At 35.4% G+C, this 16627-nt stretch overlaps 1 protein-coding gene across 1 annotated transcript in view; it reads right to left on the reverse strand.

The window, feature by feature from the left end:
* LOC122106841 (transmembrane protease serine 11D-like) overlaps window positions 1–16627 on the reverse strand; it is a 51067-nt gene that overhangs the window by 9745 nt on the left and 24695 nt on the right. Inside the window, exons 4-8 of the mRNA XM_042678370.1 lie at window positions 15164–15285; window positions 13104–13222; window positions 8998–9065; window positions 5036–5193; window positions 264–302 (exon numbers count right to left, since the gene is read on the reverse strand). Coding sequence (XP_042534304.1) covers window positions 264–302; window positions 5036–5193; window positions 8998–9065; window positions 13104–13222; window positions 15164–15285 — 506 coding nt within the window. The remainder of the gene's footprint in view (window positions 1–263; window positions 303–5035; window positions 5194–8997; window positions 9066–13103; window positions 13223–15163; window positions 15286–16627) is intronic.

A 16627-nucleotide genomic window follows, 5' to 3' on the forward strand; every position in this document is an offset into this window, starting at 1 on the left:
TTATTTTTATTTATTTATATATTTGTTTGTTTATATGTTTATTTTACAATTTACTTCAACGCATTATCTTTTTTAAGAGGAAAAAAATAGCTTAACTACCTGTTCCTGAGACAGCAGTGTCTTGTTTTACAACACACATGAGTGATCTCAGAATAAAGGCTCTACTTTTATAGCTTCTTATCTTGGCAAGAAACACAAAAGGCCTGGACTTTAAAACTCTATACTTTGCCAAAGTGTATTTTTAAAATAACTTAAAAACTTACCTTGAGTGAAAATATTTTCTGTATCCTGGGATGTAATTGCTATTATTAAAGAAAAAAGAGTGAGATGATCAATAGAATATGAACTAAAATTCATTTCAACTTGATTTCTTAAAGTGGAATATTCAAACAACTGCAATCAGAACCAATAGTATTTTTTGAAATTCCTAGTCTTAGGCTCCATCCTGAACCAGTTAAAGCAACCTGAGTCATGTACCCCAGAAGTCTGTGTTACCATTTTGCCTCACAATTTATTATTGTGCACGTTGTTGGTACTCAAAATTTCTAACCAAACACGTGAAACATTTTCTTACTCCCAAGTCATTTTAGTTGGAAAAGGAAAGCCATATGCAAGTCATTGAGATGCAATGTGATAAATATTATGTGATGTTTATTGTACATTTGTTAGAAAACTCCCGTTTGTGTAAGTTGATATAGATATTAACTCTACTGATCCTCTTAAATGCTCCAAATTTCACAATGAGCAAAAGGGAGGAGGTTTGTACACACACCTTTTACCGACAAGATCATTTCAAATAAATTCCAATACCAAAAGAGTAACAATGTTACAGGAGTGTACCAGTGCAGTTAAAATGGAAGAAACATTTGAGATGGAGAAAGTAAAGTTTCCACTGTATGTTGAAAACTTAAAAGGAAAATTTCAGACAGACAGGAAGGCACAAGGCCATTCCAAATAGAAAGTGTAGTGCACTAACACATGCTATTGGTAGGGGCACTGTGGAAAGCCTGGGAAGGAAACCATGTAAAGGTTTCGTGAAGAAAGTCTGTGTAGACCCGTTCAAGGTCTGTGCCCCACAGTTTTCTCTGTAGGTCCAGAATTCATCTCACATTCAATTTCATCCAGAATTTGCTGCTTTTATTCTGTTTCCCTCCTTTAGCAAACGGAACCACCTCCACAGGCAGACAAAAGTGGTGTAAGATTTCCCCTCTGTTACCATTTTTACCTGGTCTCCAGGTTCTATGGCTTCTATCTCCTTATAACTAGCTCCATCCTCTTCCCTTTGGCTATGGAGTGCTTTCATCATTCCACATCAGTGCTGTGATAATAACCCCTGAGTACCTGGTTGCTTTTATAATTCATCTACCTAAGCTTTACAAGGATTTTTTTCCCCAAAAAAACATGTATGTCAAATTATATCCTTTCATATTTGAGCTTCGGAAGTGAGAAACCAATCTTCTTATTCCTTAAAAAATAAATCTAAATTTCTAATGACAGGTTTTCATGATGTTTAAAATCAATTAATTCAACATTTTTCTTAGGTAGAAATTCTCACAAAGATGCGTTTGCTTTATAAGTATTGGTGAACCAATTTATCCTTTCAGAAACAGAAAGTGAAGAGCTGACCATGTTTTATTCTTTGAAAAAGAGAAATGAGTTTGAATTCTGATTGCTCCTGACTGCCCATGCTGAGTGGGCAGAAAAGCTTAGGCAGAAAAGTTTTCAAGTCTCCATCTCCAATTAGCCAGCATAATACTGGTTGGAGGTATGGCTCAAGGGATAGAGCACTGCTCATGAGCAAGCAAGCTTACTGAGCATGACAGCATGAAGCCCTGAGTTCATACCCTGGAAGAACCACCAGTATGAGGGTGGGAGGGAGAGGGAGAGAGAGAGGAAGAGAGAGAATGAGAAAGAGAGAGAGTGGGAGAGAGGGAGAGAGAAAGACAGGGAGGAGAAAGGCCTGGACAATTACCCTTCTCTTTAATGAGGACAATTTGGGATATCATAGCAAGAATTGAATGGAGGTCAAAAATAAATAAATAAAGCACAAAAGGCACTCAAAGTTCTACCAAGAAAATGTGGAACTTTTTCTCAAAGAAATGTTTTAATGAGAGTGATGAGTATAAAGATAGCATCAAAAAGTCTACAATTACTTTTGCTTTTCTCTCTACCTTGTTCTGCTAAGCATTATGCTTATTGAAGATCTTTTGCAATTTTCTTTCTCTTTTCACATCCTACTTATCCTACAGAGTCAGTCTATTCATTCTCTTTCATGGAGAGATATGAAGATTATAATATAATATTTTTTCTCCTGGATTCCTGTAGCATTCACTGTACTTGATCATACATTCTCTCTCTTTCTCTCTCTATTCTCCTTTCCTTCTTCTTCCTTCCCTCCTTCTCTCTCCCACTCTCCTTCTCTTCCTCTTTCTTTTCTTCTTCCCCTTTTTCCCTCCTCCCTCCCTCCCTCCCTCTCTCCTCTCTCTCTCTCTCTCTCTCTCTCTCTCTCTCTCTCTCTCTCTCTCTCTCATGTTGGTAGCTGGTACTGGGGCTTGAATCCAGGGCCACATGCTCTCATGCACAGTTGGCTTGCTTGCTCATGATTGGTGCTCTACCACTTGAGCCACACCTTCTGACCAATGTTGTGCTGGCTAATTGGAGATGGAGTCTTGAAAACTTTTTGCCCAAGCTGAGATTCTCCATGTCTCAGCCTCATGAGTCATAGGCACCTGGCCATCATAAACTCTCTTGGCTGTCAATTCTGCTATCTTAATCATTATTTTGTGATTCAGGTATCTTTTGTTTAAACTAAATTATAAGACCCTGTATTGCCAGCTTGTCTAGCACAATGCTAAACAAGTAACAAGCATTTGAAAAGTACCTTTGGAAGAATTCTTTGGCATGTAGGAGCAGAGTTATTACTCCATTATTTGATAAACCTAAGGTTTATTAATAAAATCTGTGAGCATTGTCAGCCAGAACTCATTGAGGGATGTGGAGTTGGAATGTTCTCTTGAAGTTCTTTCCTGCTAAGCATCAACTTTTAGTTGCAGGGTGGGAAATGGGAGGCTGGGAAAGGAGAAGGCGACATTCAGAAAACCTAGGAAGAAAGCTTTGGGAACAAGAAAGCATTCAGATATTTGAACTAGTATTGCAATAGCACACATCTACTAGTTTAGTGCTGGAGTCATGAAACTCCTTCCAATTTTGAGTTTATTATGATGAAAGTGTGGCTTCTTCAACTAGCAGTAAATGGTAAAGTTGAAGAGTATCCTTTGTTAAGAAATTCATGCAACAATTAGCTACTGAACCTCAGTTATAAACTAGATACTATGTCATAGGACAGTAGGTGAATAAAGACATGGCTGTTCTTGTATTTAGGATGCTTATAGAGTAGGGTGAAGCCAGCACAACAATTATGCAAATTAATTTCATTTTCAATTGTGATGAATGTGATGAAGGAGAATGTAGTCTACATGATGGGCCATTAATTAAATTGCTCTTTGACATTGGGCATCTATCTGCCTTTCCTATGGAAGGTCCGCAGAATAAACATCTGATAATCGCATCTCTCATAAAGAGTGTTGGAGTGATGATCAAGAATGAATATTTTTAGCAAATAAAAATTTGTCATAGGAATGTTGGATTAGTCTGTAAATCTTAGAATGATGATTATCAAAAGGACAAAAACTTGACAAGTGATGAGGATATGAACAATATGAGAATGTAAGTTAACGCAGTCATGGTGGAAAATGTAGAGTTATCTGTCCTACCGTGGTCCAGCTCTCCTACTACCAGGTACATGTCCAAAGGAAAAGAAACTAGTTGTAACAGAGATGTCATCATCTTATGTTATTACAGCACTTTCTCAACACCCAAGATAAGGAACAAGCTTGGCATTTACAGAGAAAGGAGAGGAGAAAGTAGAGTATATAAATACAACAAACTTATTCATCCATGAGAAAGAACACAATTCTATTTGCAGCAACATAGAACTAGAGAACATTATGTTAAGTGAATATATGTCAGCCACACAAAGACAAATACTCTATGCTTTGTCTTACATGTGGAAGATATAAAAAAGAGAATAGAACATTTTTTTTTAAAATAAACAGGATTTGGGAAGGTGTGGGAAAATGAAGGATAAAGAGAAGATGGGAAATGACTTGTCATCCAGCAAAGACAGAGTAACCATAGGTGGTGATAACAAAATGAGTATCTTAAGAGAGCTAGTCCAAGAACTTTAAATATCTCCAGCACAAAGAAATATACGTCTGAGGTGAGAGGCTTGCCAGTTTCCCAGCTCTCATCACTGACTGTATATACATACATTGAAATCCCATTGTATCCTATATATAGGTGTTGTTTCTATAGGTGAATTGAAAAAAGAAAACACCCCACATCTTTATACTTAAAAGCATTTTCACACTTTCCTTATGTATTTGTGAATAACCCAAACAAGAATTATTATTAACATTTTATAAGGGGAGAAAACTAAAACCAAAAATCTTAAAGCTGAACATCTTAGGTTCATTGCCTTAAAGGACCAACCTGGTTTATATACTGAGTTTGCATCTCTCTTTGTGTTTGCACTTACAGCACTCAAAGCAAAATAGTATACACACACACACACACACACATACACACACACACACACATACACCACCCTCCCAAAAAAACACAAAAACAAAAAAAATCCCACAAAAACATTTGCTTTGTTAAAATGCAAAAAATTCAATATATAATCTGAAAATTAAGAAAAGTAAGGGAATGGGTAGATTGGGAGGGGTGAGTGAGAATGTTGAAAGGGGTAACATTGATCGAGATGTACTTTATTCATAAACTGCTTTTGAAAATGGTAACTCCTTTGTACAATTAAAGATAATAAAAATATTCAAAAAGTAAGTTAAAATACTTTGCCCTCACATGGACACTAGGAAACACTTCCTACTTTGAAATTATTCAATTTATGAAAAAAAGATGCCTAAAAATATACAATAATATTTGGAGTTAAAAAAAATCTTAAAATACTTGCTTGTTATCCCAGGTGAGGAGTGAATTTCCAGGCCTCCTGAGTTATTCAGCATTTTCTGTAAGACAGCTTGAACTCTGCCTTTCATTGAGTTTCCATCGTTACGTTTGCTGAACCGGAACTTCATGACAACATCTGCGGTCACCCCACTGCCAGACTGTCTGTCAATTGTATAGATGTAGGCAATGGATAATTATGATGGCTTTCTATTCTGTAAGTTTTCTTCTTGATTCAATCATTTCTCAAAAAAAAAGAATTCCCTAGAAGACTTGACCTGCAGAACAGATCTACCTAATGATGTATGCATTTGCAATGTTAGATCGCAGTGCTATATCCCAAATTTGATTTCAGTGTACATGGTACTCCACCCATCATACAGCACAGCTGACTTTGACGCCCAAGCATTTTAACCCTCTGATTTTTTTGAGGTAACCAAGTTTATTAATCTCTCTGCTCTTGGGTGTTCTCACATGTAAAATGAATTGTTATGAGGATTGTACGAATTAATATATAGATGACTTGCGGGAAGAGTGCATAGCATACAATAAGAGTTACAATAAATTCTAGCTAGTATTAGACTTTGGCAATCTGACAAAAATCCTCATCTCTAAACAAACTTATAATGTGATGAGGTTTCAAATAATATGAGTAAGAAATGAGGTAAATTTCTAGTATATGGATCCATTTATCTAGCTAAAGCAGCCAATTCTAACAAAAATAAACTTGGGGAGAAAGGATTCTTAAAAGAAATTTTATAATTGATAATGACTGATGCTATAAATAAGACTTGCACACAAGAAAAATATAATCACAACTCAGATTAGAACCTGTAGTAAGTACATAGTTCCCATAAATAAATAAGGAAAAGACTAGTATACAATAGAAAAACAGAAAAGATGAGAACATGTGATGAGGGATTCAGAACAAATGGTAAAAATTACAAATAAATGCTCAAGTGGTATTATTTTATACCAGTTAATACCAATTGACCCATCAAAGAGGCACTGTGATATTAGAAGAAACTCAGGCACAAAATGTCAATAACCTGTCCATAGTGACACAGATTTTGAGAATCAACACTTGAAAATGGGCTTTCAGCAGTTTGACTCCAAAGAGTATATGCTTTATCCTTTATTCTAAACCACCTATTGGCAGGTTTAGAATTAAGCCACAGCTTACATATTAAATATTAGTGAGGATACTGAGCAATAATGTCTTTACAATTGAAATGTAAATTTTCATAACTACTTTGGAAAGTACTTTATCAATATCTAGTAAAGTTGAAGATTCTCAAATCTCAAGATCTAGGAATTGTACTTCTAGGTATATCTTCATGATAAATCCTTTCGTGTGTGCACATGTAAGGAATGTTGGACAATTAAGTAGAGTATTGAAAATAAAATGCTGAATAGATGAACAGTATGTTTGTTCAATAATAAATGAATATTCAGTCTTTAAAATGAATCACCTAGATTTAACTACATTAACATGGATTCACATAGAGAAATGTTAAGCAAACTTACTGGAAGATGCTCTGTGTGGAGTTTGTTTAAAAAGTATTTCTGTCTGCTATGTAGAAGGTGAAATGGGGTGAGACTGGAGTTAAGGAAATTTGTTAGGAGGCTGTTATGGCCCAGAAGACAGAAGGACGATGGTATTATGGTACAATAAGAAAGTTACAGAGCTGGGAAATATTAAGGAATATATTAAAGTTGAGCTATCTCAAAGGCATCCATACGATGATTATCAAGTAGATGGGTCTGTAGAGTCACATCTAGAGATCGAAGAGGACTGTCTGACTGGCCCCAAATGGAGTAAAACTCCTGAGAAGAGAAAATGTGAACTGAGAGAATATGTATGGCTCACAACATACATTGATATTCAATATTTGAGGAATGTACAGAGAACACAAGGAAATTGAGAAAGTAGCCAGAGAAGAGGAACACGTATAGTGTCCTAAAAACATGAGACCACTCCCTTCCTCTTTCCCTCCTTCCCTCCCTCCCTCCCTTCTTCCTTCCTTCCTTCCTGCCTTCCTTCCTGCCTTCCTTCCTGCCTTCCTGCCTTCCTGCCTTCCTGCTTTCCTGCCTTCCTGCTTTCCTGCCGTTCTGCCTTCCTCTTTCTTCTGCAAGAAGGGCTCAATATGTAGCTCTTTCTGATCTTGAACATGCTCTTTAGCTCAGGCTGGCCTCAAACTAGCAGGTCTCTTGTCATTGCCTCTTAAGTGCTAGATTAGAGGTGTATGCTGTCATAGCCAACAAGAAATATTTCCAAGATAGACCAAATGTGCCAAATATTATTGAGAAATCTAAGAGGAGGACTAATATGGCTTCTTTGGGTTTGTGTTTTGGATGCTGTTGTTGAACTAGATGAAAGCAGTTTGTTTTTTGTAGTGTGATCAAATGCCAGATTGTCATGGATGGAGGGTAAATATGAAGTGAAGTAAAGGAAAGAAGATGCAAGTAGCTCATTTGGTCTTAAAGTTTTGGAAATTTAAACCACTGAGCTTTAGGAGCTAGCACAAAGCCAATCACAGTAAAGTACTAAATGGAATATGAATTGAACTGATATGTTTTAGAAAACAATCTTCCCATAGATCCTTCCTATTTGTATAAATTTTCACCAGAATTTTGACAAGAGCTACTTTTTTTGTGTGTGTAGTGTTAATACTTGAGAAAGAATATGATCCCACTCTTGGCCAAAAAACTTTTTCATAATTTAATTGAAAGATCAAACAATGTGGGAAATTTAGGACATTTGTGGGAGGTTCAATCTAGGTGAGTATTTTAGTTGAGAAGGATTATTTCATCAAATCAAATGAACAAGTATATATTTAATTAACATAGGAATGGCAAAGTCTTGTAAGGAATTCATTCTACTATTCCTTCCTATTATTAGTCCATCACTAGTGTCAAGGATTTAGCCATATGTCCTTTTATTATAGTATTCAAGGCAGATGAAATCTGAAAGCTGCTTTTGAGTTGGCCCTGGTGTCCTGATTTGGATGAAACCACCCAAGGCCAGAGCATTGTGCAACTCCACTAGGCAGTGTTACAAAGACAGCATTGTGGGTGACACCCACTGGTTTTATATAATAGAATGGTTCTATTACCAAGCGATCACTTCAATTTTCCCTGCACTGCTTTTTCTCCCATTAAGAACTCAAATAATATATGATTATTTACATTAGTAGCCAAATAAATCATGCATGATTTCTTTTATTATAAAGGTGATGTACAAAGGGCTTACAGTTACATAAATAAAGTAATGAGTACATTTCCTTTTGAACAGTGTCACCTCTTCCCTCATTTTGTACATGGTATTTTTGACATTATTTTTGGTTGTTATTTGTTTTTGTGCTGGTCCTGGGGCTTGAACTCAGAATCTGGGTGCTGTCCTTGAGCATTTTTGCTTATGGCTAGTGCTCTACCACTTGAGCTACAGCTCCACGTCCAGTTGTGTGTGTGTGTGTGTGTTGTATTTAATTGGAGATAAGCATCTCATGGACTTTCCTGCCCAACCTGGCTTCAAACTGCTTTCCTCAGATCTCAACCTCTGGATTAGTTTGAGTTACAGACATAAATCATCAGTGTCCAGCTTAACATTTTTTTGGGGGGTCCGGTCGTGGGGCCTGAACTCTGTGCCTGGACACTGTCCCTTAGCTCTTCAGCTCAAGGCTAGCGCTCTACCACTTGAGCCACAGCGCCACTTCCAGCTTTTTTCTTTTTTGCTTATGTGGTGCTGAGGAATCAAACCCAGGGCCTCATGCATACAAGGCAAGCACTCTACCATTGAGCTACCTTCCCAGCCCCTTAACATTTTTTTAAGGTGCCCTATTTTCATGTTATTTTATACTATTATATTATATTGCATGAGCATGTCACTTATTATCATTGCTGTGAACCAAAGTCAAGCGTGTCAAATTGCATCTATGCTTACATAGTTTTTAGTATAGTTTCACTCACCTCAGTTTGACAACATGGGCTCTGATGAACTGCTTTCTTAAATTTGATTCTTTGAATACATTAGTAATCTATGGAAAGAAGGAAGAGAAGAAACCTCTGTAATTACAGTTGCTCCTTTCTTTTCTCCCAGCTTTCTGCAACCTGAGGCTTCTCTTAATGAAGAATAGAGAATAAGTTTTCAGCTGAGTTCAGCTCAGATTCATCACAAAGCATGGGATTGATTCAAGCAGGTTATATAACCCCTTGAATTGCTGCCTATTTCTTCATCTATTAAGTGGAGATGATCCTGGACAAGATGAGTCTTTACTGGAAGCCATTCTAACTGCATCAGGTATTTTACTATGTAAGAGTTTATGTGATATCACATAATGATAGTTACTAAGATGGTTGGGGACAAGAGTCACGTCACTACAAGAAAAGTCCACTCATACAATCCAATAAATGTGATTTCCACTAGATGCTTTAAAAATAAGTAGAACGTTGGAAATGAACTTTACAACTTGATGGGAGGAACGAGGGGAGTGGTAAGCAGGAGAAAATGAGGGAGGGGATAACTGTTTAAAAAGAAATGTACTCATTACTTTATGTAACTGTAACCCCCCTGTTCATCACCTTTAAAATAAATAATAATTTTCAGAAAATAAAATAAAGATGAGTGGAATCAGATGGTCATGAAATGGGAAACTGGGGAACTAAATAGTGTGCTGAATATTATACTTAGATAGCACTTTAAGTTCGCTCTTCTTGAGATTGTCAAGGTTATCAATATTTAGTAAATGACAATTTATCAGTAGCCATTCCAATTTGTTGGCCAATATCAGATCAGTTGCTTTGAAAAGTATTTTTTTTTTCTGGAGAAACCTTAAATAGAAATAAGACTAATAAAACCAAGTCAGATGCTGGTGGCTCATGTCTAATCTGAAGCTAATATAGAAGCTGAAATTGGTTTTTTGTTTTGTTTTTTAAGTTTTTATTTTGTCAGTCGTGGGGCTGTCCCGGTGCTCTTCAGCTCAAGGCGAGCACTCTACTGCTTGAGCCACAGTGCCACTTCTAATTTTCTAGCTGTTTATTAGAGATAAGAATCTCACGGACTTTCCTGCCTGGGCTGCCTGGGCTGAACCATGATCCTCAAATCTCAGCTTCCTGACTAGCTAGGAATACAGGCGTAAGCCACCGGCGCCCAGCTTTGAAATTGTTTTTGAAGCTATTATGAATGGGATTTTTAAAAAAATATATATCTTTCTCTGCCTCTTTGTTTCTGGCACATAGAAAAGTTATTGAGGGTCAATATTATAGAAGTACATTTTATATATATATATATGTATATATATATATATATATGTATAAAGACAGCATAATAAAACCTAACAAACTTGCTAAAAAGGAAGGGGAAAATGAAAGAATGGCAATATAGATGGGGTAAATTTGATCATAATACATTGAATGCTTGAATTTCGCAATGTATCCATCCGGTTCTGGGATTTCTTTTGTTTGTTTGGAGACTATATAACTAATTTAATGCCATTGCTTATTATAGGCCAGTGTAAGTGGTTGACACGAATTTATCCATAAATATTTTCTATTTCTTCTAGAGTTTCCAGTATATTACAATATACTGGAAATTAATCTGTAATGAGCTTCTTCGTTGGTATTTGTTATCATCTATAATTTTTAAAATTTTGATCTTTTCCTTCCTTTTGATTAATGTGGCTAAGGCATTGTCAGTTTTATCTTTTCAAAGAACTAACATTTTGTTTAATTGATTCTTTGTAGATTCATAGGAATCTATGAATGTTTGGTGGTCTTTACAGCCTCATAACATCCAAAAATAGATTTAGTTTTCTTCTTTTTCCATTTTAGTTATTCCTCCATCTTGTTGTTGTTGCTAAGAACTCAAGCACTATAGTGAATAAGAACAAAAAGAGTGGACACTCTTGTTTGGTACCTGACTTTATTTTCATATTTGTCATTATTTCCTTTCCCGTATTTATTACTTATTATTTTATTATTATTTTTTGGGGGGGTCTGGTCGTGGGGCCTGAACTCTGGGCCTGGGCACTGTCCCTCAGCTTTTCAGCTCAAGGCTAGCACTTTACCACTTGAGCCACAGTGCCACTTCTGGCTTTTTTCTTTTTTGCTTATGTGATGCTGAGGAATCGAACCCAGGGCCTCATGCATGCAAGGCAAGCGTTCTACCACTGAGCCACCTTCCCAGCCCCTCATCTGTCTTTTTTTAATTGCAGGTACTCTTAGATATAAGCTTGCTTCTTAGTACTACTTGTGTTATATTCCCAAAGTTATGATATGTTATATTTCCATTTTCAATTAATTCTAGAAATTTTTTATCTACTCCTGTTACTCCCTTGATGACCCACAGATCATTCAATCAATTACAATCAAACAGTTATTTAATCAATGACAGTTTTTAAGAAAGACTTCTCAAGCTGGGCACCAGTGGTTCACACTTGTAATCCTAACTAATCAGGAGGCTAAGATTTGAGGGTGGGGTTCAAAGCCAGACATAAGTCCATGAGACTCTTATCTCCAATTAACCACCCAAAAAGTTGAAAGTGGAGCTGTGATAGAGCACTAGACTTGAGCACAAAAGTTCAGAGACAGTGTTCAGGCCCTAAATTGAAGTCACCAGAAAACTAACAAAAAAAAAAATCAAGAAAAGAGAAAGACATCCCATTTTGAAGTCCTAAATAAATAAAATGTATATTTATTCATAGCACTGCTAACCATTTTCACTCATAGCATAAGACAATGTGAATAAGAAAAACTGACTCAGAAAAAGTACAGAGAAGCCAGGCACCAGTGGCTCAAGTCTTTAATCCTAGGTACTCAAGTGGCTGAGATTTGGAAGGTCATCATTGGAGAACAGCTTGGAGAGAGAAGGAAAGAGAAGTCCATTGCGCTCTATTTCCAGACTAATCACAAAAAAACCCAACAGGCTTGAAGTGTAGTTCAAGTGGTAGAGAATCAGCATAGAAAGTCCCAAGGGGGGAGTATATTTGTGGAGGTGGGAGGGAATGGATGGTAGGGGAAAAACAAAGGCGGAGGCAACAATCCTTGATAAGAAATGTACTCATTACCTTGCTCATGTAACTGTAACCCCTCTGTACAGTATTTTCACAATAAAAACTTACTAAAAATAGAAAGAAAAAGAAAGAAAGAACGAAAGAAAAGAAAAGAAAGTTCCAAGGCTTTGAGTTCAAATGAGAGTATACTAAATTAAATAAATAAAAAGACAAAGAAAAGGTACAGAGACTAATGTAGCAGTGATACTCACTAGACACTGTGTTAAAAAGAACTGTACAACCTGTGAGGGAGAGGTTCTTGAGGGAAAAAACTGGGAGAAAACAAGAGATGAGATAATACTGTTCAAAAAGAAATGTACTCATTACTTGACTTTTGTAACTGTAACCCCCTCTTCCTTGCCTTTACAATAGCAAAAGTACAGAGAAAAACATTTTTCTACCCCAAAAGGAGGAAGTAAACCAATGGATAATAAAAGGCAAAAAAAAAAAATCACACTTGGGATATGACTAATTAAATAGAATTCTAAACATTCACACAGTGAGACCAAAGGAGGATATTCTTAGGAGAGGATCACAAGGGCTCGATAGCTATGTGCAAATGGTCATATAAAAATGATGCATATCAAAATGAACCCCAATAAGTAGAAATAAGAGTTTTTCATCTTACTTTTGCATTTTTCTATTTCTTTTCCCTTTTCTCACTGTATTTGATTTCTGTACCTTAAGTTTATCTGATTTGAGGAAGAGAAGGGGAAACATAGAAATTGTGGGACAAAGGGTGAAGTAATTCAGCAGTGATACTAGACACTGTGTTGGAAAAGAACTTTACTACTGGGGGGAGGGAGGGAGGAAAAACTGAGAAAAAATGAGGGAAGGTATGATACTGTTCAAAAGAAATGTACACAGTACTGATTTATGTTATTGTATCCCCTCTGTACATCATCATTATAATAAAAAAGGAAGAAAGCATGCAGAACTTCTACCAATTGAAAATATATCTTATACTTCTAGGTATATAACTGTATTAATGTTATAAGGGAAAAATAAAGGCAAATATTAATGTACCATGGACTCAATTTGTTCACTCAAAGTTCTATATTCCTGTGTAGCTGGTGAACTTAACTCATCAGTATATTCAACATTTAATATTTGAAAGCTGCTACGGTAAAAACATGCTTTTCGATCTGAAAAAAAGGAAAAAGTATGATTAGTGTTCATTACTAAGTACTAAGTAGTTTAATCTTTCATATACTCAGGATTGTGGAAAGTTATACTGCACAATTAAATTTGCTTTCCTGAAAAGAAAAGAAAATTTCATATTCAACAGAAATGGAAGTATAATAAAACTCTCTCTCTGTCTTGTTTTAGTTTTCTTTTGGCAAGATATCACTGTTTATCTCAGGCTGTACTTTCAACTCCCCTAGTTAGTCTGTTGAGTGCTGTGATTGCAAATATTCACTACCCCACTGGTTTTTCTTTTAAGTTTTTAAAATTATTGCTAAAGTGAGGCCTGTTAAGAATGCGCAAAAAATCTTAGTAATACTATTATTTGAAACATTAAAACTGTCCAGAAGTGCTCTAATTTTATTCACATTACATCTTAGGGATATTTGTGGTTCATTGGTTCAATAGTACTTATTAATAGCTGTAATATATTAGTCATTTATCACTAAGGAAGAATTTAAGTCATAGTTAAAATTATTCTAAATAGTATTCTAAATAGTATTCTTTCAGATTAGATATGTTGTCAGTTTACTAAACTAGAAAATAACTGACAACATATTTAATCTGGTTGTACATCATGAATTATTTTTCATCATGACAAATGAGATAGAAATCCCTAAAATGCATTTGTGCACAACTAAGAAGCATCATGAATATGGACATAAACTAGTAGATCGTGCTTTCATTTGATCACTTACTTGCATAAAAATATCCTAATTAAAGAAAGATGTTGGTAACCCTAAGGGGAAGGTGATCCTCTTTATTAGGGCAGGGGCAAACAAGTAATTTTTGGTCCACAAATGATCAATAGACTACAATTGGAGCAAGATTTACTTGGCTTCTATCTTGTATTTAACTGGAAGGTTACAATGTGATTCAGAATAAATCCATTAATCTCAAACTCTATGTCCTCATTTTTTCTACTCTGTAATTTATCTTAGGGATAGTTACTTTAAAGTAATTAGAACACAAACTGTTATCAAAAGTAAAATTTAGACAAATTCTCAACGTTTGATCAGTTTAGATGTTGCTTCCTTATTACTATTTTTCTCTTATCTTGGTATTTTTATTGTACCATTGGAAATTTTCAAACTTTATATGGTTAGTCATTTTTTCCTGTTTACAATAAGACATTCTAAAAATTCTGTTCTTTCTCTTTTTTCTCTTCACATTCTCATATCACAGGGCACACATATACATAGGATCTAAATAATTATATCCAAAATAAAAATAATAAGATAAGATAAATAATAATACAAATGTTATCTTGTTTCCTTGTTATAAGCTCTTTATATTGTTTTCTCCTGTTTATGCTTTCCAATTTTATTGGCAATATGAAAAATTAAAAAGAGAAACAAATAAAGCTCATAATCTTTTTCAAAATTTGCAGCATTACCCATTTTTACTTCTCAAGTGTAAATTTATCTATTGATTATTCTCACCACTGTAAAAATATATGTGTTTTAAGTATTATGAGCATGAATTAACAAGTAATTAGGTATTTCCTAATTCTGAGTTATGAAACATGCTTGTTTTTGAAATATTTTACTCTTGATTTTGTCAGTTTATTGGATGAAGAAGTAATCAAGAATATTAACAAAAACAATAGTAACCAAATATTAGCAGCCAAGGAGCAGGAAATAAAAAGACTTTTCATTTGTCTGCAATAGTCTTTGCCAGGATAACCATATTTGACTTATTAGAAAGTATGTTTTTTATATCAAAAGAGGGATAATATACCAATAGAAAGGATAAATAGATATGAACATATATTCAAAGAAAAGCTCTAATATGACCTCCTCATGTTCAGAAATAAATGTACTAACACAACGGAGAAGATCAAAATTTTAATCTGAAATTATGATTTTTTAATCTGAAAAGTGATAATCACTGATACTTACCAAAAGCTAGAAAATGAATAAGTAAACCTATGGCTACTGCCACAATCGCCACCCCTGCAATCACGACAAAAGCGACAACAAATGGATTCAGAAATCTTGAATTTGACACCACCCGTGCTGGCCTGAGAAAAGGAAGAAAAGTAAAATTGACTCGCTTCACTAGAAAAATCCACCATTTTACCATTCCTGGTCATCTATCTGTCTTTGTGGTTGCTCAGCTTGCACATAGATATAAGTATAAAAAAGTAGTCCTGGAAATGAGCCTGAACTGAACCAGCCCCTCTACCTCACAAGACTCTTTTGAGGATTAAGTTGGGCATCATAAAGCAAATAGTTCTGGGTTTGGTTTTTGTTTGGGGAAGTACTGGGGATCAGTGTCAGAGCTCTGAGCTTGCAAGGTGGATACTCTGCCCCTTGAGCCATACATACCATACCTCCAGTCTTTTTCACTTCAGTTTGTTTTTGAGAGGGCCTCTCACTTTTGCCCTGCCTCCCAAGTATCTAGGATAACAGTTTAACACCTTACCCCAAAGTAAATATTTCTAGTTATATAGGATATTCTCTAAGCTGCAAATACCTCAAATCCAAAAATGCTTTTCATGTTGGTGTCTGTAGCACCATAGTACCTGGTATGTGTAGGTATTCTGCAATTATTTATAATATTTATAAGTATCTGTCTTATGTGTTAACACTTGAGCATTTAAAGCCTTATCAGAGTTTAGAAGCAGCTACATTTAGCCGGATAATCGGACTTTCATTCTTTCTGTTGCCCACATTTTGATGTGAGATGGGAATGTTTTAAAGTCAGTAGTCTGCAGAGTTGCCTGGTGTGAGATCTTTCATATTCGAACTCTACGCATCGTACAGACCTATAAAAGGCACTTTTGGGGAGACATTTCACAAAATTTCAACTGGACATTACATAAAAGGGTTGCTTCATAAAATATATTATACATTAAAAATAGTGAGCCTGCTCAAACATGCTCATAAAATAGAAAGTAGAATAAAAAAGAAATGAGTTAAGCAATTTTAACCATCATATCTTTATATTACATTAGCTTTATTTCATTATTTTTTTATTGACTCTACTAGTAAAAATTAACTTTCTCTGATGGACCAGAGTCCAACACACAGAAGAAAATTGGCACTTTGCTAATTGCTAATTTTGGAGTCTCCATTAGCTCTTTTGTGGTTGTTGTGCCAATTTTAGGCATCATAAAAAATGCCAAGTGTCTGATTTATCAGTTCAGTAAACATTAGTGCCTACTGAGTTGTTGAGAGACACTGTTGAAGGTAAGGGAAAACCCAAAGGGATAAATATGTCTGCAATGGATCAACCTTCTCAAGAGTAACGAAGGGTTAGTTATGTTTCTAGAGATAAAATCTGATGTGGAGTGAGACATTCTGAAGTCCTGAAAAATACAGACTCAGATGGGAGGTGAAAAATCTCCCCAGAAATACAAA

This window comes from Dipodomys spectabilis, unplaced genomic scaffold (genome assembly GCF_019054845.1).
Source record: "Dipodomys spectabilis isolate Male_0828 unplaced genomic scaffold, ASM1905484v1 ptg000043l, whole genome shotgun sequence".
NCBI classification, from domain to species: Eukaryota; Metazoa; Chordata; class Mammalia; order Rodentia; family Heteromyidae; genus Dipodomys; species Dipodomys spectabilis.